Source organism: Dermochelys coriacea, chromosome 2, assembly GCF_009764565.3.
Source record: "Dermochelys coriacea isolate rDerCor1 chromosome 2, rDerCor1.pri.v4, whole genome shotgun sequence".
In the NCBI taxonomy this organism is placed as follows: Eukaryota; Metazoa; Chordata; order Testudines; family Dermochelyidae; genus Dermochelys; species Dermochelys coriacea.
This window is the reverse complement of record NC_050069.1, coordinates 121,412,271-121,434,796: the sequence shown is the minus strand read 5'-3', so window position 1 is coordinate 121,434,796 and position 22,526 is coordinate 121,412,271. Positions and strand designations below refer to the sequence as shown.

The following is a 22,526-nucleotide window of genomic DNA, read 5'->3' as shown; positions in this document are numbered from 1 at the left end:
AATACCAAGATGAGAGCAGCCCTCACAGTTGAGAAGCGAGTAGCAATAGCCCTGCGGAAGCTTGCAATGCCAGACAGCTACCAGTTAGTCAGGAATCAATTTAAAGTGGGCAAATCTACTGTGGGGGCTGTTGTGATGCAAGTAGCCAACACAATCAAAGATCTGCTGATATCAAGGGTAGTGACCCTGGGTAATGTGCAGGTCATAGTGGATGGCTTTGCTGCAATGGGATTCCCTAACTGTGGTGCGGCCATAGACGGAACCCATATCTGTATCTTGGCATCGGAGCACCAAGCCAGCGAATACATAAACCGCAAGGGGTACTTTTCAATAGTGCTGCAAGCACTGGTGGATCACAAGGGACGTTTCACCAACATCAACGTGGGATGGCCGGGAAAGGTACATGACGCTCGCATCTTCAGGAACTCTAGTCTGTTTCAAAAGCTGCAGGAAGGGACTTTCTTCCCAGACCAGAAAATAACCGTTAGGGATGTTGAAATGCCTATAGTTATCCTTGGGGACCTAGCCTACCCCTTAACGCCATGACTCATGAAGCCATACATAGGCAGCCTGGAGAGTAGTCAGGAGCTGTTCAACTACAGGCTGAGCAAGTGCAGAATGGTGGTAGAATGTGCATTTGGACATTTAAAAGCACGCTGGCGCAGTTTACTGACTTGGTTAGACCTCAGCGAAACCAATATTCCCACTGTTATTACTGCTTGCTGTGCGCTCCACAATATCTGTGAGAGTAAGGGGGAAACGTTTATGGCAGGGTGGGAGGTTAAGGCAAATCGCCTGGCTGCTGGTTGCGCACAGCCCGACACCAGGGCAGTTAGAAGAGCACAGGAGGATGCAGTGCGCATCAGAGAAGCTTTGCAAACTAGTTTCATGACTGGCCAGGCTACGGTGTGAAAGTTATGTTTGTTTCTCCTTGATGAAACTCCCCGCCCCTTGGTTCACTCTACTTTCCTGTAAGCTAACCACCCTCCCCATCTCCCTTCGATCATTGCTTGCAGAGGCAATGAAGTCATTATTGCTTCACATTCATGCATTCTTTATTAATTCATCACACAAATAGGGGGATAATTACCAAGGTAGCCCAGGAGAGGTGGTGGAGGAGGGAAGGATCAAGGCCACACAGCACTTTAAAAGTTTAAAACTTATTGAATGCCAGCCTTCTGTTACTTGGGCAATCCTCTGGGGTGGTGTGGCTGGGCGGCCGGAGGCCCCCCCCACCGTGTTCTTGGGCGTCCAGGTGAGGAGGCTATGGAACTTGGGGAGGAGGGCGGTTGGTTACACAGGGGCTGTAGCGGTGGTCTGTGCTCCTGTTGCCTTTCCTGCAGCTCAACCATATGCTGGAGTATATTAGTTTGATCCTCCAGCAGCCTCAACATTGAATCCTGCCTCCTCTCATCACGCTGCTGCCACCTTTCAGCTTCAGCCCGCCACTTACTCTCTTCAGCCCGCCACCTCTCCTCCCAGTCATTTTGTGCTTTCTTGCACTCTAACATTGTCTGCCTCCACTCATTCGTCTGTGCTCTGTCAGTGTGGGAGGACAGCATGAGCTCAGAGAACATTTCATCGTGAGTGCATTTTTTTGGCCTTCTAATCTTCGCTAGCCTCTGGGAAGGAGAAGATCCTGTGATCCTTGAAACACAAACAGCTGGTGGAGAAAAAAAAAAGGACAGTGGTATTTAAAAAGACACATTTTATAGAACAATGGGTACACTCTTTCACGGTAAACCTTGTTGTTAACATTACATACATAGCACATGCGCTTTCGTTACAAGGTTGCATTTTGCCTCCCCCCACCGCGTGGCTAACAGCGGGGAACATTTCTGTTCTGCCATAGGTAAACAGCCCAGCAGGAACCTCTGAATGTCCCCTTAAGAAAAGCACCCTATTTCAACCAGGTGACCATGAATGATACATCTCTCTCCTGAGGATAACACAGAGAGATAAAGAACAGATGTTGTTTGAACATCAGCAAACATACACTACAATGCTTTGTTCTACAATGATTTCAGAGTACGTGCTACTGGCTTGGAGTGGTAAAGTGTCCTACCAGGGTGGATGGAATAAGGCTGCCCTCCCCAGAAACCTTTTGCAAAGGCTTTGGGAGTATATCCAGGAGAGCCATGAATGCCAGGGCAAATTAATCATTAAACATGCTGGCTTTTAAACCTTGTATAGTATTTTAAAAGGTACACTAACCAGAGGTCCCTTCTCCGCCTGGCGGGTCCGGGAGGCAGTCTTGGGTGGGTTCTGGGGGTACTGGCTCCAGGTCCAGGGTGAGACAGTTCCTGGCTGTCGGGAAAACCGGTTTCTCCGCTTGTTTGCTGTGAGCTATCTTCCTCACCCCAAAACCTGCTTCTGTGTTGCCTCCATCTCCACTGAAGGAGTCAAACAACACGGCTGGGGTAGTGGTGGCTGAACCCCCTAAAATGGCATGCAGCTCATCATAGAAGCGGCATGTTTGAGGCTCTGACCCGGAGCGGCCGTTGGCCTCTCTGGTTTTCTGGTGGGCTTGCCTCAGCTCCTTAAGTTTCATGTGGCACTGCTTCGGGTCCCTGTTATGGCCTCTGTCCTTCATGCCCTGGGAGATTTTCACAAGTGTTTTGGCATTTCAAAAACTGGAACGTAGTTCTGATAGCACGGATTCCTCTCCCCATACAGCGATCAGATCCCGTACCTCCTGTTCGGTCCATGCTGGAGCTCTTTTGCGATTCTGGGACTCCACCATGGTCACCTCTGCTGATGAGCTCTGCATGGTCACCTGCAGCTTGCCACACTGGCCAAACAGGAAACTGAAATTCAAAAGTTTGCGGGCCTTTTCCTGTCTACCTGATCAGTGCATCTGAGTTGAGAGTGCTGTCCAGAGCGGTCACAATGGAGCACTCTGGGATAGCTCCCAGAGGCCAATACCGTCTAATTGCATCAACAGTACCCCAAATTCTACCAGCAAAACCGATTTCACTGCTAATCCCCTTGTGGAGTAAGGAAATCGATTTTAAGAGCCCTTTAAGTCGAAAAAAAAGGGCTTCGTCATGTGGACGGATGCAGGGTTAAATTGATTTAACGCTGCTAAATTTGACCTCAACGCCTAGTGTAGACCAGGGCTTAGTATCCCTTCAAAGGGAATTAAACTAAAGTGAACTAAGGCCACTTTACCTCTGAATGACCATCCACACAGGGGTTCAATGCACTTTCAATCCACACCTTTAGTTGATTCATCTTAACTTTCCTGAGTGTCCACAAGAGATATGCCCTAACTCCATAGAGGTGAAAACTACCTGCTGTGCCTGCGGGTCCACTAAGATTTTATGTTGGGATAGCTAATCCAATGTAAAAACATACCTTTTTGTAGCGAAACCAAAGCCTGCATCTTCACAAGTAAAAGGGTCTGTCTTCTACAATGAGCCAGCTACGTCATTGTAAAATCTTAGTGAAGACAAGGAAAGTGGTAGTTTTACCTCAGCCCTCTGCCCTCCAACTGCTCCCAATTACCTCGACTAGCTGCATCAAGATAAAACTAACAGTACCTCAAGGTTGCCTTTTCTACACTAGGATTTTACAACAAGGTAGCTAACTCTCTTAAAACACACCCCTTTATTGTAGCGAAGACACACTCTCAGTTGTGTCTGGTTTAACTTGACCCATGAAACTAACAACTAGGTAACATGGATGTTCTTGGAGATATCACATCTTTATACGGATGAAGATGCCTGCTGTTCCTATTTTGCTCCTCTCCCCCCACTCATTTCCCCCGGTTGGATCAGTTATATATTTAGGATATAGTAGAATAGCTAAAACTCTCACAAAATTCTTAATTCATGGAAATTCATCCATTTTGTTATTCCCTGGGATATAATTACTGCCTTGCTGCTAAGGATTGTTACCATTTTGTTACCAATGCGAGGAGCCTAGGTAACAAAATGGAGGAACTAGAGCTACTGGTGCAGGAAGTGAAACCAGATATTATAGGGATAACAGAAAAATGGTGGAACAGTAGTCATGACTGGACTACAGGTACTGAAGGGTATGTGCTGTTTAGTAAAGACAGAAATAAAGGTAAAGGTGGTGGAGTAGCATTGTATATCAATGATGAGGTAGAATGTAAAGAAGTAAGAAGCGATGCAATGGATAAGACAGAGTCCGTCTGGACAAAAATTACATTGGGGAAAATAACTAGTAGAGCTCTCCTATGATAGTGCTTGGGGTGTGCTATAGCATGCTATAGACCTCCGGGATCTAATCTGGATATGGATAGAGCCCTTTTTAATGTTTTTAATAAAGTAAATACTAATGGAAACTGCATGATCATGGGAGACTAACTTCCCAGATATAGACTGGAGGACTAGTGCTAGTAATAATAATAGGGCTCTGATTTTCCTAGATGCGATAGCTGATGGATTCCTTCATCAAGTAGTTGCTGAACCGACTAGAGGGGATGCCATTTTAGATTTGGTTTTGGTGAGTAGTGAGGATCTCATAGAAGAAATGGTTGTCGTGGATAATCTTGGTTTAAGTGATCATGAGCTAATTCAGTTCAAACTGAACATAAGGATGAACAAAAATAAATCTGCAACTAGGGTTTTTGATTTCAAAAGGGCTGACTTTCAAAAATTAAGGAAATTAGTTAGGGATTGGACTGAAGAACTTATGGATCTAAAGGAAGAGGAGGCCTGGGATTACTTTAAATCAAAGCTGCAGAAGCTATCGGAAGCCTGTATCCCAAGAAAGGGGAAAAAATTCATAGGCAGGAGTTGTAGACCAAGATGGATGAGCAAGCATCTTAGAGAGGTGATTAAGAAGAAGCAGAAAGCATACAGGGAGTGGAAGATGGGAGGGATCAGCAAGGAAAGCTACCTTATTGAGGTCAGAACATGTAGGAATAAAGTGAGACAGGCTAAAAGTCAGGTAGAGTTGGAGCTTGCAAAGGGAATTAAAACCAATAGTAAAAGGTTCTATAGCCATATAAATAAGAACAAAACTAAGAAAGAAGAAGTGGGGCCGCTAAACACTGAGGATGGAGTGGAGGTTAAAGATAATCTAGGCATGGCCCAATATCTAAACAAATACTTTGCCTCAGTCTTTAATAAGGCTAAAGAGGATCTTAGGGATAATGGTAGCATGACAAATGGGAATGAGGATATGGAGGCAGATATTACCATATCTGAGGTACAAGCGAAACTGAAACAGCTTAATGGGACTAAATCGGGGGGCCCAGATAATCTTCATCCAAGAATATTAAAGGAATTGGCACCTGAAATTGCAAGCCCATTAGCAAGAATTTTTAATGAATCTGTAAACTCAGGAGTCGTACCGAATGATTGGAGAATTGCTAATATAGTTCCTATTTTTAAGAAAGGAAAAAAAAGTGATCCAGGTAACTACAGGCCAGTTAGTTTGACATCTGTAGTATGCAAGGTCCTGGAAAAAATTTTGAAGGAGAAATTAGTTAAGGACATTGAAGTCAATGGTAAATGGGACAAAATACAACATGGTTTTACAAAATGTAGATCATGCCAAACCAACCTGATCTCCTTCTTTGAGAAAGTAACAGATTTTTAGACAAAGGAAACGCAGTGGATCTAATTTACCTCGATTTCAGTAAGGCATTTGATACTGTGCCACACGGGAAATTATTAGTTAAATTGGAAAAGATGGGGATCAATATGAACATCAAAAGGTGGATAAGGAATTGGTTAAAGGGGAGACTACAATGGGTCCTACTGAAAGGCGAACTGTCAGGCTGGAGGGAGGTTATCAGTGGAGTTCCTCAGGGATCAGTTTTGGGACCAATCTTCTTTAATCTTTTTATTACTGACCTTGGCACAAAAAGTGGAAGTGTGCTAATAAAGTTTGCAGATGATACAAAGCTGGGAGGTATTGCCAATTCAGAGAAGGATCGGGATACATTATACAGGAGGATCTGGATGACCTTGTAAACTGGAGTAATAGTAATAGGATGAAATTTAATAGTGAGAAGTGTAAGGTTATGTATTTAGGGATTAATAACAAGAATTTTAGTTATAAGTTGGGGACGCATCAATTAGAAGTAACGGAAGAGGAGAAGGACCTTGGAGTATTGGTTGATCATAGGATGACTCTGAGCTGCCAATGTGATATGGCTGTAAAAAAAGCTAATGCGGTTTTGGGATGCATCAGGAGAGGCATTTCCAGTAGGGATAAGGAGGTTTTAGTACCATTATACAAGGCACTGGTGAGACCTCACCTGGAATACTGTGTGCAGTTCTGGTCTCCCATGTTTAAAAAGGATGAATTCAAACTGGAGCAGGTACAGAGAAGGGCTACTAGGATGATCCAAGGAATGGAAAACTTGTCTTATAAAAGGAGACTGAAGGAGCTTGGCTTGTTTAGCCTAACTAAAAGAAGGTTGAGGGGAGATATGATTGCTCTGTATAAATATATCAGAGGGATAAATACAGGAGAGGGAGAGGAATTATTTAAGCTCAGCACCAATGTGGACACAAGAACAAATGGGTATAAACTGGCCACCAGGAAGTTTAGACTTGAAATTAGACAAAGGTTTCTAACCATCAGAGGAGTGAAGTTTTGGAATAGCCTTCCAAGGGAAGCAGTGGGGGCAAAAGATCTATCTGGCTTTAAGATTCTACTTGATAAGTTTATGGAGGAGATGGTATGATGGGATAATGTGATTTTGGTAATTAATTGATCTTTAAATATTCAGGGTAAATAGGCCTAATCCCCTGAGATGGGATATTAGATGGATGGGATCTGAGTTACCCAGGAAAGAATTTTCTGTAGTATCTGGCTGGTGAATCTTGCCCATATGCTCAGGGTTTAGCTGATCGCCACATTTGGGGTCAGGAAGGAATTTTCCTCCAGGGCAGATTGGAAGAGGCCCTGGAGGTTTTTCGCCTTCCTCTGTAGCATGGGGCACGGGTCACTTGAGGGAGGATTCTCTGCTCCTTGAAGTCTTTAAACCATGATTTAAGGACTTCAATAGCTCAGACATAGGTGAGGTTTTTTGCAGGAGTGGGTGGGTGAGATTCTGTGGCCTGCGTTGTGCAGGAGGTCAGACTAGATGATCAGAATGGTCCCTTCTGACCTTAGTATCTATGAATCTATGATTTCTTACTCTTACTGAAAAACTTAGTGGCCACTCCCCTCATTTCTTGGTAAAGATTTAGCAGCAGCGGCTGTGAGAAGTTTCATATTATTAAGGCTTTTTAAAATGTGTAAAGAAATATACTACATCATATTTACTAGTCTGCTACAAAATGTGACCGTAATTACAACTAAGTAGTTAAATAGGTGATAGTGTGTTCCAACATGCATTATCCTTGCAAGTATTGTGCTTTTTTACTTAGAGCTAGCGTGAAGATTTCTCAACCTTAGTTGTTGCCATTGTTGTTCCTATTGCTCGCTACTGACCTCAGAGATAGAGGGGAAAAAAGCCACATGTAAGTTGCTCTTCTCAGTTACACACAATCTTCCTGCTTCCTTTTCCTGTGTTACCCAGCCCTGCTGTCACCTCTGCTGCTCAAAAGATTGGTATCACTGAATGACTATGCCTCATCACTGCTACCTCAGAGGAAAATATCAAGTACTGCCCAACATACCCTGTGGTGATACCAAAAGCGTCTCCTGTAGTGTCCTGATCCTCAATTGCTCCTGCAAGCCCCGGTAGTCCAGCATGAGAGAATTCACTAGAATAGTCACAGAAAAGAATCATGGGAGGGATATAGACAGAGTGAAATTGTTTTAAAAAGAAAAAGGATGTTCACCCTCCCCTCAGGATTCACTCAACGCTAATTAATAGGATTTGCCTTATCCGTTCTTGTGGTGATGGGAATTCTCTTTGTTGAAATGTGTCCTGCCAGGGCCATATTGGCTACTTAAAACGTTTTCTTATATATTTACTTTGGGTCAGGATGTTTGTTCTGTTAAAAATGTAAACCCCACAGTCCTGTCACACAGGACTTTGCAGCTTATATTATCATCAGGACATTCCCTCGCATTAGCACTAGGTGGCACTACATCGACACTGTTTTTTCCACCAAATGCATCCGATGAAGTGAGCTGTAGCTCACGAAAGCTTATGCTCTAATAAATTTGTTAGTCTCTAAGGTGCCACAAGTACTCCTTTTCTTTTTACTCTGAATAGAGTATGCAGTTTTGAAAGCCCAAAAGATCAGAAGATTTCAGCCCAGAGAGTGAACAATGGTTACAAAGACGGTTGGTCTTGTATTGCTGGCTAAAGTGACACAGGTAAGAGAAGGAGTTGCTTTTGAGGGATATGAGAGAATCAAGATGGGTTTCTCTTTGGCAGAAGCTTGCTATCCCAATGCTGTAGACTCAAACATAACTTCAAACAAAAAGAATCTGCTGCATAATAGCCCTGCAAAATGCCGAATGGGACGGAGATGGTGTTTACCACTTACTGGTGACCATAGGTCTGATCCAAAGTCTGTTGAAGCCAATGGGAATTGCTCCCAAAAGACTCCAGCATGTGTAATAGGAGAATCAGGTTCACTATATTGATGACTGTTAGGTTGTGTCTACACTAGCCTTCCCCCACTCCCCCCCTGAAATCTTCCACCAATAGAAGCTTGGAAGGAGAAGAGCCAAGATGCCAGGAGTCTTCAGTTTTTAACCATTGTGTTGTCTAAGCCTGGGGATAGACAACATGGTTGTTCAAATCCCAACTTGCCTTACTCTGGGGTACAAACCTAGATCCAAGAGGGAGGTATTCTTTTTTCGTAGTTACACTTTTCATTCAGAGATCTCAAAGCACCGCACAGAGGAAACTAGTTGGGGAAGCTGAGTCAAAGAGGGGAAGTAACGTATTCAGGGTCACACAGCAGGCCTTTGATATTGGACTCCAGGAAGATTTCGTTACTAGCTACTTATATTCCAAATTGGTCATTAGTTTGTATCACACATGGGGTGGGAGCAATGATTAGACCACCTGGATCCCAGACAATTTTATGGGTCAACTTCACATACCAGCTTGGCCTTATTTTGTAGTATTCCCAGGAACTGGCATAGTGCCCTTGGGAGCAAGCATCAGCCCAAAGGTAATAGGAGCCAAACCGCCTCAGACCCACCCTGTTAGCAAACAGGCTAGATGCACTAAATAGGGCATACCTGTGGAGTCTCTAGGCCCACTGAAGGAGGGATAAACACAATCTGGTCCCTGGTGCCATAAAATATAGCACCAATATTACATCTTTAAAGTGGATTCCTCTCGGTCTCTCAGCTCCTTATGCAGTCACACACTTCCGCCGGTGATCCAAGGCAAGTTTTACAAACTCCGGCAGTTCAATCCATTAAGAGTACATCCAGTGGAGAGTTTTCTCAGGTCTCTCCAACCAGTTCACCCCAGCTCCTGCCTGGGTTAGAAAAACCATTTGGGACTGGGCTTTTATCATTAATCTCAACCCTGTCTCACTCAAGAAAAAAAGCCAGAGCTAAAGTTCAAATTTATTAATAAAGTCAGTGGAAAAGATTCTTGGTAGAAAGAGAGAGGATCTTCAAAAGGAACTTGAACAAAACAGAGCTTTGTTTAGATAGTGTGGGGAATGCTGCTGAGTGGCTTAAAATCAATAAATGCTCATGAGACCAGACTGGAAGCCATATAGGAGGTTCTTAACACACACATTAAAGGAGGACAGCCCTTTGTGAAGATGCACGGAATTCTTGGGAATAATCCAACCATGCCCTCTTAGGATACCACTTGACACCCCGAGTTAAGCAGTGACTCATTTGCCAGTCTCGGCTACAAGCTATTGGAGGAAGAGCAGGGAGAGATTCCACAGAGTCCTCTCAAACCAAGGATTTGCCCAACCAGAGGATCAGAGTAATTCCTGTTGAAGTCAGTGGAAGTTATTTCTAACCTGGGAAAAAGAATCAAGCCCAAGGCTTATATGAAAGACTGTCTCCCTCATGCATTACATGGGTCTTGGCATTTTGCATACAGCTTATTTTTGACAGTGGGTAGCCAAACTTTCTTCCTCACTTTACGCTGCTTATTCTAACTACTTTCCTTGTCCAGTTTGGGTTTGTTCTAGCCTCCTTCTTGCCCTGTCAGACTCTGCAAGTTTCTGTCTCCTGGTCACACTATATCCCAAGTCATCTTTTCAAAAGACAACAGTAGTCTAGGAACTGGAATCGGTTTGCCTTTATTTCTCTAGATCAAATGCTACATTCTAGGAAAGATTGACAATTCTTTGTCCCCTCTTTAGAAGTGTGGGGCCAGCGGAACAGCTGTAACATTTCCAGTGTTCTCCATTTGCCCATGCAGCCAACTAGAGGAATTCGGTGAGCTACTGTTGTGATGGGATCCCCAGGATGAAACCTGGGACTGTGGGACCACTGTGCCCCCTGAACTCTCTCCAGCCTGGGCTGTCTCTCACAATGCCTTGCTAGTGACCAGCAGCAAACCCCTCCAGGAGCTCTGATCACTCAGCACAACCACATTTGGAGACCCTCCACCCAGCTAGATTGCATGAATGATCCCAGAGCCACTCATGAATCACACAGAGGAAGGCACCAGAGCCAAATCCCCCCATTTCCAAGCACTGTACCTCAGGGATATACCATATTGCAGTGCTGAAGACGAGGAATGCAAATTTATTAATTGGTTCACCGCTTCATCAATGGAAAGTGAATATACACCTGAGCAGATTTACCACACACTTCAGGCAAACCCACTAGAAACGATAAACAGTTAAACAAATTTATTGACTACAAAAGATAGATTGTAAGTGATTATAGTGATAGGCAAAAAGTCAGAGTTAGTTACCAAAATAAAATAAAATATAAGCATGCAGTCTAAACTCTCAACTCTATTAGACTGGGCAACATCTAGATTAAGCAGTTTTTCCTCACACCACTGGATATTGCGGTTCATAGTATGCAGATTTCACCCTTGAAATCTGGGCCAGTCTCCTCTCTTGGAGTCTTAAGTCTCCTCGGTGTCCTTGGTACTTGCAGGATAGTGGCGGTAGGAGAAAGGCCAAGCATGGGGCCCAAGAGTTCTGTTTTATACCCCCAGTCCCAAGTGCTTGGAGAGCACAAATCCAGGCATGTCTGGTGGGCACTGCCGAGTACCCAGGCAAGGTTAAGCAATTCCCTTGGAGTGGCCTCATCCAGTCATTGCATTGTAGCTCCCTTGCTGGACAATGGCTGGTGATCTCTGTTCAACTGCACCTACCCAAGTGTTGGTTACCTCCCTTGTCATTGTCTCTGTATAGCTAGTATCTGGGTGCCTCTCAAATCCACAGCATATTTTAGTGAAAACCATACAACACAATTCTTATAATCTCATATGCATTGGTGATACACATATTTAGATAGAACAATGTCTTTCAGCAGATCATAACCTTTCCCCTGATACCTCACAAGGCATGCTTTATATGCAAGATCACAATGATATAAAAATGAAGAATATGGGGGTTACAGGACGCTCCCCCAAGGTATAGAATGTCACAACCATCTTCAGGATGTCTTGCCTGAAATGTTTCAGTATAACAGTCATCCCTCTCTTTTATCCATCCATAAATGCCCCATTTTACCTATTTCTTAATCTTAATTTGAAGGTCTCCCACATACGTGCTCTAACCACCAAGCAGCAGAGTCATTCTCATTCTCTCTCAGTCTCTGACCCAATGACTCTTTAATTATTTAGCCACAGTGGAACAGCTCCAACAGGAGGCTTGAGAGAGCCTTACCACAAAATATCCCACCAGGATTACACATGCTGCCTCCACTCATGCTGATTTGCTGTGAGTCCTTACAGCAGCATAGTTGGGTTATTGGGGTGATTGTGAGGAAATAGCTAACAGCCAGTCTGTGTCCCAAGTGGAAGAGAACAGCTGCTACTGGGAACGCAAGGGAAACCCTAAACAGATAATCCTCCCTTTCCACAAGTATGGCTCCACTGAGTTCAGTCCTCCTGATTTACAGTGGGATGAGAGGAGAATCTCCGCCCAGCTCTAGCTGCGCGTGAGCTGCAACTATTCTGCATCCCTCAGCAATTAACACCTTAGGCAGAGCAATAAATAATGGAAAGAGAATGTCCTTTCTACTCTGAGGGAGGGTTGGAGAGATGAATGGTGTCAAGAGAAAAGAGGTTTCAGAGTAGCAACTTGCATAATGACAGGTTTCAGAGTAGCAGCTGTGTTAGTCTGTATTCGCAAAAAGAAAAGGAGTACTTGTGGCACCTTAGAGACTAACAAATTTATTAGAGCATAAGCTTTCGTGAGCTATAGCTCACTTCATCGGATGCATCCGATGAAGTGAACCGTAGCTCACGAAAGCTTATGCTCTAAGAGAAAAGAGGATGAAGAAGACAGCCAGCTAATTACCTTATTGGTCCTGAATACACAAATTCTCAGTGCAGCGAAGGGGAAATGCCAGGGGAGGTGGGAGGGGAGGCCCATTCAAGAGATGCACATTCAGGGATCCTTTAACATAAAAAATAGGGAGGCGAGCAAGCAACTCTATTCTCTACCATACAGTTACATAAAAGGAGAGGAATAAATCAGTTCCTAAAACTGATTAGGCCATTCTATCCCAGAGTTCTGTTGAGAGCCTTGAAGAAGTGTTGATAGCTCTACCCAGAAATACATAGATGTTTCTCCTTAAAAAAAAAAAATGAAATGGTGAAATGATTAACAATCCTGACATTTAACTCTTCACAGTTAATAGCCCAGAGAGCTGAATGGAGGCAGTTAATAATCTGAAAGGTCCCAGTCCTGCAAACATTTATGCATGTGCTTAATTTTACACGTGTGACTAGTTCCATGGAGTTCAATGGGAATACGCACATGTGTAAAGTTAAACACACACTTATTGACTTACATATTTGCAAGATTGGGTCCTTGCGCTCTTCTTTTGATGTCTGTTTGCAGAATTGAAAAGTGAGCACTGCAAGGGATGGAAGAAGTTAGTAAATATGTATTTAGCTGTCTTACCTTGCCTTCCTCATGAGGATTAATTATGTAATGCTTGTAATGGTTTTGTAGTAGAAATTCTTATTCTTGGTATTATTTACATAGTTCTAACTGTGCTGCGTGTGCTAGGGGCAAATATAAAGACAAAGGCCCAGATGTTCAAAGGCACTTAGGGAGCACTCTGCCCAGCACACCAACACCTAATCTCTAATAACCTAACATTTATACTGCAAATATATATCTATATAAAATAAAACCTGCAGCAGCAAGTCTCAGAGTGTGGGTGTGTAGATTCAGGCTCGTGCTACAAAGCTAAAAATAGTAGTGTAGATGTTCCCGCTGGGGCTGGAGCTTGAGCTCTGACTGAAACCCAGCAAGCAGGGGGAAGGGTGTCTCAGAGACTGAGCTTCAACCTGAGTGGGAACATCTGTACTGTTATTTTTACCACCCATTATGATAATGATGCCAGAATGCTTGCGAAGAATTAGGTGCCTAAGAAAGGGATCCTCAGAAACCAACAAGCTGCACAGGGAGCTGCCAAAGCTAGCCAGGAGTGAAATGCCAAGCGGAAGGGAGAGGAGAGGGTCTTAGGCACCTAAGCAGCTGACCTAATGCACCTGGCTGGTGGAAAAGAGATAGGCACCTCTCACCACTCAGGACCTTCAGCCATGAACTCTCTCCTGGAGTTGGGCACTTAAGCCAGGTCAGCTGCTGAAGTAGCCCTGCCAGTGTCTGCAGAAAGCAGTTTATTATGGAGCCTGAATAGTAAATAGCACACATGCAGTTCAGCCTCTCCCTAAGGCCTCCTTTGTCTGTAGAATTGGGAGCATGGTATGATCTAGCCCTAATGAAAAGTTGTGTGGGAGGCCCTTTCAGTATCCTAGGGGTCTTTTCAGGGGGTGTGAGATCAGACAAAAATGTGGAAATTAACATCCTTGCCTTGAAAGTTGTGTCACGGCTGCTGAAGATCATGCATCAGTACAGGAGGCCGTCTGCACAGTGAAACAACAGCATTGCCAAGGCCCTAACAAGAGGATGGGGAGGGCCTCCTCTGACAAGCTGCCAAGGGGCAGAGAGAAACAAGCTAGCAATCAGCAGAATCATTAGGGAACCAATCATGTGGGTCCCTGGCACTCTTGAAGGTGGGGAGAGTGCTTCCAACAGTCTCCTATTGGTCCGACTCTGCAGCTGTAAGGAGGAAAGAAGGGAGGAGGTGGAGGGTGTCCAATAGATGTGAGTTTCATTTGCAGGTGGGGTTAGCTGCACTCCTCTCTCTCCCCCCCTCACACTGTCCTTTCCAACCCTGTAAAGAGCAGTAGCTTCCCTTTCATCCAGGAACAGGATTCTTCCCTTGTGACCCAGACAACAGGTAAAAAGGGCCCAGTCTGCAAAACACTGAGGGCATATCTACACTACAGCCGTAAGCTGACCTATGTTAGGCCGACTTTCAACCACGGCAGTAGTTACTGTGGTGGCTGATGTCCACACTGCCCTCCTGCAGGGGTGTACGTCCTCACCAGGAGCACTTCCACTGACTGAAGAGCGGCAGTGTGAGGGGCTGGAAGCCAGGACTCTCAGCTCCGCGCAGCTCCCTGCTGGAAGCCCCAGAGCTTTTACCTCCCTGAGTGGGCAGCTGACTGTAGGGGAGCCAGGGCAGCAGCCCAGCTGGGAGTGGGGAGTCAGAATCGGGGGCAGCTAGGCTCTAGCTGGAATCCACCACCAGCCCAGGCATGGAGCCAGGGGCAGCACATGACATCTGTATTGTGGGAGGCTGGTCCTGAGTGCCAGATGCTCCTTAGAAGGGGGGGGCCATCCGTGCCCGGACCATGACCCTGCCCCCTGCTCCATCCTGAGGCCTACCCTCGCTTGGCCTCCTCCCCACAAACCCACCTGCATTCCACCCCCACTCTGCCCCGAGGCCCCTGATCTACCTGTGGCTCGTGCCTCTCTCTACCCTCTCCTCTGAGGCCCCCCCCCACCTACCACCAGCTCCTCTTTGCCTCTCGGGGTGAAGAGGTGCGAGCGTTGGTGGGGGGAGCGTGGAGGCAGAGTGCGGGCGGGAAGAGGAGGAGCGTGGGCAGAGCCATGGGGGAAGAGCGGGATGCAGGAGCAGGGCCCCAGGGCACAGTGTGGGCGCCCTTTTGGTGGCGGCACTTCAGTGGCGTTCCTCCAAAGGGAGGTGTACCTCATCCTGTTTGGGGAGGCTTAGTCTCCCCTGGCCTATTATAGCCATTGTCCATGCATGGAGCCATGAAATTGACAAATGTGACAGCCAACAGCTGATGTGAATAACAGTGTCTATATGGACACTGCATTGCCCTAACTAGACTGACATAAGCCCTATGCCTCTCATGGAGGTGGCACTATTATGGCAGGGTAGTGGGGCACTTACATCGGCAGCAGCAAGGCTGTAGTGTAGGCACTGACATAACATTGACATAAACTGCCTTACGTCGACCTAATTCTGTAGCGTGTAGACCAAGCCCAAGATGCATGCAGCTTTCCTTGTGATGTGCTGCATATTGTAAAGACAGCTAGAGGCTACGTCTTCACTGCAAAAATCTTGTGATTTTGACACTGAGACTAGGGTTGCCAACCCTTCAGGAATTTAATATTAATCTTTAATTAGAGATGGTTATGTGATGAAATCTCCAGGAATACATCCAACCAAAGTTGACAACCCTGACACGCCCAGCTTGGTGTAAAAGTACACAGTTTTTTTGCAGCGAAGACATAGTCTTTATGCCAGTGCAATAGGTTGTCTGGAAGTGATGTTGATGGGTTTGAACTTTACACAGACGCTAAAGCAGCCAGACAGCAGGGGACTTGCAAAGGTTCCACAACTATAGAAGTTGTCAGGAGGATGGTTTGAAAAACTCAGCAAAGACTTGGTGGTGCTAGGAAACAGATGTATTAGACTTATGCTAAGTGTAGGGTGACCAGATGTCCTGTTTTTAAAGGAACGGTCCCATTTTTTTGGGACTTTTTCTTATATGGGCGCCTATTACCCCCCATTCCCTGTCCTGTTTTTTCACAGTTGCTATCTGGTAACCCTAGCTAAGTGGTAAACCTCACACACATATGCATGCCATGCCTCTTACTGTGACATTTTAATAGGGAAGAAAAGCAGGGTGAGTAGATGTCAGAGCCCCATCTGCTTTCATGGAGATTAGTTTAAAATGTTTTATTGCAGGCAATGAAGACACTGGTAGCATATACAAATTAGGACTCTCTGGGCCAGTCTAACTGGTTACTCCTATTGAAAAGTACCTTACTCCGCCGGTAGTCCCATGGACTTCAGCAAGGCTATCTGCAATATAAGGCATCCTTCACCATAAATAGCATGCATTTAGCCTATGATTTTAATAAGAGGCAAACACAAAGTGGTATTTGGTGCAGCTCTTAACACACCTTGGTGAGCAGTTACAGCTATGAGTACTTGTGTGAGAAAATGCTCACCAGTGTGAGTAAGGGGTCACACACTGACCCAAAGTCTCAGTGGTTTTGTTTACAAGCTGCCTTCAGGCTGGTTTAAGTGTTTTGAAGGCAGCTGTTTGAGGCTGAAATGCAGGTTTCAATGTTTGCCTGTGATAAACACAACTCAATGAGAATTTAATATAAATCTTTATAATGTATGCTGAGGCATGGAGAGTTGTGGATAGAGATGATTTTGAAGTGTTTTTTTGAGAAGCTATGAGAGGAATTAGCACATTCCAAATTAGTAAAATTTGCTGTAGACATTGATGAAAGCAGCTATAAATCCAGTTTAACCAGATAGTTAAGGTGGGTTTACAGATGTTTTGCTGGAGCAGTGTAAAGTAGCCAGAGCATACGAATGATTCTGGCCCAATGTGTGTCTATACTTGGTTGAGATGATGTACATAACTTACATGTCACTTCATCACTAGTGACTAAAGAAGCCATCCAAAATTTACATTGATAAAACCTTCATACCACAAAAAGAAAAGGAGTACTTGTGGCACCTTAGAGACTAACAAATTTATTAGAGCATAAGCTTTCGTGAGCTACAGCTCATTTCATCGGATGCATTTGGTGGAAAAAAAAGTTTTTTTCCACCAAATGCATCCGATGAAGTGAGTTGTAGGTCACGAAAGCTTATGCTCTAATAAATTTGTTAATCTCTAAGGTGCCACAAGTACTCCTTTTCTTTTTGCGAATAGACTAACACGGCTGCTACTCTGAAACCCTTCATACCACAGTACACCATCATATGCTCTTTGTAGTTATAGCAGAATCTGTATGTCTACACACCTCTTGTTCCTTTAATTATTCTTTTGCAGCCTGTCTCCTTCTATTTCAGACTCAGCGTGCACTTTCAGCTAGGTGGTACTGAAAGGGAAAGTGTGTCCTTTTCACTGTTACGGTGTTCCTCCAATGAGCACATCTCTCTTTTGGGAGTCTGTTATAGGCAATATTGGATTTTCTAGAGAGGAAGACTATTAAAGGCTTCCTGTAAAATGGAAGGTAAGAAGAGATCATTTTCCTTTGGTAGCGATAGAGTGTTACTCATTTCAGAGCTGTGCACACTGGAATCAGAAATGTCCTAGCTCCATCAGTGCTTGGATGGAGCTGTGAGGTAAAATTTGCAAAAGCACCTAAGTCACTTACTTTCTTAAATCCCAGTGGACTCGGCTGCCTTTGAAAATTTTACCCCAAACCTATAGTGCCGAGTGCCTTCAGCTTGATGGAAATTGATGCTACTCAGCACTTTGCAGACTATTCAGCATGTAGGGTTTGCAGGAACAGGCTCTTAAGCAGCAAATGGGTGACTGTCCTTCCTTTACTTTCTTGAACAAGTTACTGAGTGAGATCATAGTTGTTTCAAATGCATTTATATTCTTATTACATCAACCATATGAACACAATGCTTAAGGATTGTAATGACCTCTTGGCAGGGCTGCTTTGTTACTTTTATGTGGTGCTAGAATCAGCAACACACTTGGTTAATAGATCAACATCTGCTCTTTACAGTAGTCTTTATATTGACTGATGATAAAGCAGTAAAGTGGTTGTTCAAGCCCTTAACTGAGATACTCCTGGCTATATTTGAAACTGCCAACTTAATCATTAAGTTGACGGAGACCTGGCATATCCATCCCTTGCTTCTACCACCAAAATTTAGTTAATCAGATAACCAAGCCTTTTTCTGTGTTGGCTCTTCAGAGATGCAGCTTTTCCTCCCTGCAGGTCTACCTCACCTCCGTTTTAAGCCATGTGTGAAAGTTTCTCTCACTGCAGTTTTTATAAATAAACCACTGTCTTCGTGTATGTAGGAAAATCACCCCCCCCTTGTGCTTAGTGAATCAAAAATACTGCTATGGTTCTATTAAAAATTATATTGTATTATGGATGTTAACAATTTGTTTAGTTCCTTGAGTATACTGCCAGGAGACAGTGGGGCCATGCATATAACTCCAGGCACTTTGGGTTTTTCTTTCCCCTCAGTCCACTGAGTTCCAGTTATGGAAGCCCACTTCAGCACAGATTAACTCAATGGGCCAGATTCACCATTGCCCAGCACTTCACATAGTCTCTTACCAATGGTAGGTGGATATAAAATGCTACCATTATGACCGAGTAGTAGTTTCCTCACTTTGCACTGGTCTGAAAGTACGCAAGGTACTGAACAATGGAGAACGAGGCCCTGTCTCTGCATACTATTTTAGATGTATCCATCACCATGGTATCTGGAGATTTTCTTTTCTTTTTAACTCCAGGGAGAAAAGTACTAATAATTTATGCACATCAAGAGCCCAAATCTTTAAGTGGATCTTTAAAGAATCTTGCAGTAGAAGAGTTGAGCAAACAGGGCTGCAACGTCACCACATCTGATCTGTACGCAATGCAATTTGAGCCACGAGCAACAAGAAATGATATCATTGGTGAGAAGAGTTGAAGTACATTTTTAAAATGTCTCTCTTTGGGATTGTAAACACAGTCTTACCAATTTGACACACCAGAGCTACATTGTTTGATGTAAGGGTCAGGTGCTCTATGGAGAAAAAACGGAGACTTTTGGTGTAAAGCAATAGCTAATTAGTAAGACTGCTTTTTCTTCCAGTGGGCATTTACTAGAGCGGTGGTTTTCAATCTTTTTTTATTTGCAGACCCTTAAAAAATTTCAAAAAGAGAGGTGTGGACCCCTTTGGAAATTCAACATGTGGTCCGTGGACCCCTACTATAGAAGTCTTAGACTGAAAACTGGCTGAACAGAATTCAACTATAAATGTTGCATATGCTTGGCCTGGCATTTGATGCAGTGTGAGAAAGGGTGTTAGACATATCTATTCAGGGGACACCATCATAGGGCCTAATCACATCAGCCATATCATCAGAGGCTCGTTCACCTGCACATCTACCAATGTGATATATGCCATCATGTGCCAGCAATGCCCCTCTGCCATGTACATTGGTCAAACTGGACAGTCTCTACGTAAAAGAATAAATGGACACAAATCAGACATCAAGAATTATAACATTCAAAAACCAGTTGGAGAACACTTCAATCTCTCTGGTCACTCGATTACAGACCTAAAAGTGGCAATACTTCAACAAAAAAACTTCAAAAACAAACAGACTCCAATGAGAGACTGCTGAATTGGAATTAATTTGCAAACGATACAATTAACTTAGGCTTGAATAGAGACTGGGAGTGGATGGGTCATGACACAAAGTAAAACTATTTCCCCATGTTTATCCCCCCCTCCCACCCCCCACTGTTCCTCAGAGGTTCTTGTCAACTGCTGGAAATGGCCCACCTTGATTATCACTACAAAAGGTCCCCTTCCCCCCGCTCTCCTGCTGGTAATAGCTCACCTTAAGTGATCACTCTGGTTACAGTGTGTATGATAACACCCATTGTTTCATGTTCTTTATGTATATAAATCTCCCCACTATATTTTCCACTGAATGCATCTGATGAAGTGAGCTGTAGCTCACGAAAGCTTATGCCCAAATAAATTTGTTAGACTCTAAGGTGCCACAAGTACTCCTTTTCTTTTTGCGAATACAGACTAACACGGCTGCTACTCTGAAACCTATGGTAACAACAACACTTCCAGGTTTTGACCTGTAGATGGAGGTATTCACATGCTTTTGATTGATCATTAAAACAGAATGTCTTTTCTTGGCTCTGAAACTTTATTTTCATATATTTCAGAGTAGCAGCCATGTTAGTCTGTATTCGCAAAAAGAAAAGGAGTACTTGTGGCACCTTAGAGACTAACAAATTTATTTGAGCATAAGCTTTCGTGAGCTACAGCTCACTTCATCGGATGCATTTGGTGGAAAAAACAGAGGAGAGATTTATATACACACACACAGAGAACATGAAACAATGGGTTTATCATACACACTGTAAGGAGAGTGATCACTTAAGATAAGCCATCACCAACAGCGGGGGGGGGGGGGGGGGAGGAGGAAAACCTTTCATGGTGACAAGCAGGTAGGCTAATTCCAGCAGTTAACAAGAATATCAGAGGAACAGTGGGGGGTGGGGTGGGAGGGAGAAATACCATGGGGAAATAGTTTTACTTTGTGTAATGACTCATCCATTCCCAGTCTCTATTCAAGCCTAAGTTAATTGTATCCAGTTTGCAAATTAATTCCAATTCAGCAGTCTCTCCTTGGAGTCTGTTTTTGAAGCTTTTTTGTTGAAGTATAGCCACTCTTAGGTCTGTGATCGAGTGACCAGAGAGATTGAAGTGTTCTCCAGCTGGTTTTGAATGTTATAATTCTTGACGTCTGATTTGTGTCCATTCATTCTTTTACGTAGAGACTGTCCAGTTTGGCCAATGTACATGGCAGAGGGGCATTGCTGGCACATGATGGCATATATCACATTGGTAGATGCGCAGGTGAACGAGCCTCTGATAGTGTGGCTGATGTGATTAGGCCCTATGATGGTATCCCCTGAATAGATATGTGGACAGAGTTGGCAACGGGCTTTGTTGCAAGGATAGGTTCCTGGGTTAGTGGTTCTGTTGTGTGGTGTGTGGTTGCTGGTGAGTATTTGCTTCAGATTGGGGGGCTGTCTGTAAGCAAGGACTGGTCTGTCTCCCAAGATCTGAGAGAGCGATGGCTCGTCCTTCAGGATAGGTTGTAGATCCTTGATGATGCGTTGGAGAGGTTTTAGTTGGGGGCTGAAGGTGATGGCTAGTGGCGTTCTGTTGTTTTCTTTGTTGGGCCTGTCCTGTAGTAGGTGACTTCTGGGTACTCTTCTGGCTCTGTCAATCTGTTCCTTCACTTCAGCAGGTGGGTATTGTAGTTGTAGGAATGCATGATAGAGATCTTGTAGGTGTTTGTCTCTGTCTGAGGGGTTGGAGCAAATGCGGTTATATCGTAGCGCTTGGCTGTAGACAATGGATCGAGTGGTATGATCTGGATGAAAGCTAGAGGCATGTAGGTAGGAATAGCGGTCAGTAGGTTTCCGATATAGGGTGGTGTTTATGTGACCAGCACACAAAGATGGACTACAAGCCGTCAGGAACAGTATCCCCGATACTGTCACGGCTAACCTGGTGGCAGAACTTTGTGACTTTGTCCTGACCCATAACTATTTCACATTTGGTGACAATGTATACCTTCAAATCAGCGGCACTGCGATGGGTACCCGCATGGCCCCACAGTATGCCAACATTTTTATGGCTGACTTAGAACAACGCTTCCTCAGCTCTCGTCCCCTAATGCCCCTACTCTACTTGCGCTACATTGATGACATCTTCATCATCTGGACCCATGGAAAAGAAGCTCTTGAGGAATTCCACCATGATTTCAACAATTTCCATCCCACCATCAACCTCAGCCTGGACCAGTCCACACAAGAGATCCACTTCCTGGACACTACGGTGCTAATAAGCGATGGTCACATAAACACCACCCTATATCGGAAACCTACTGACCGCTATTCCTACCTACATGCCTCTAGCTTTCATCCAGATCATACCACTCGATCCATTGTCTACAGCCAAGCGCTACGATATAACCGCATTTGCTCCAACCCCTCAGACAGAGACAAACACCTACAAGATCTCTATCATGCATTCCTACAACTACAATACCCACCTGCTGAAGTGAAGAAACAGATCGACAGAGCCAGAAGAGTACCCAGAAGTCACCTACTACAGGACAGGCCCAACAAAGAAAACAACAGAACGCCAATAGCCATCACCTTCAGCCCCCAACTAAAACCTCTCCAACGCATCATCAAGGATCTACAACCTATCCTGAAGGACGAACCATCGCTCTCTCAGATCTTGGGAGACAGACCAGTCCTTGCTTACAGACAGCCCCCCAATCTGAAGCAAATACTCACCAGCAACCACACACCACACAACAGAACCACTAACCCAGGAACCTATCCTTGCAACAAAGCCCGTTGCCAACTCTGTCCACATATCTATTCAGGGGATACCATCATAGGGCCTAATCACATCAGCCACACTATCAGAGGCTCGTTCACCTGCGCATCTACCAATGTGATATATGCCATCATGTGCCAGCAATGCCCCTCTGCCATGTACATTGGCCAAACTGGACAGTCTCTACGTAAAAGAATGA

General features: G+C 44.4%; 1 protein-coding gene across 1 annotated transcript in view; it reads left to right on the top strand.

Moving 5' to 3' along the window:
* The window catches only part of NQO2 (N-ribosyldihydronicotinamide:quinone reductase 2), a 78,046-nt gene that overhangs the window by 43,222 nt on the left and 12,298 nt on the right, over positions 1-22,526 (top strand). Inside the window, 2 exon segments of the mRNA XM_043508393.1 lie at positions 18,686-18,850; positions 18,931-18,937. Of these exon segments, the coding sequence (XP_043364328.1) occupies positions 18,686-18,850; positions 18,931-18,937 (172 nt within the window).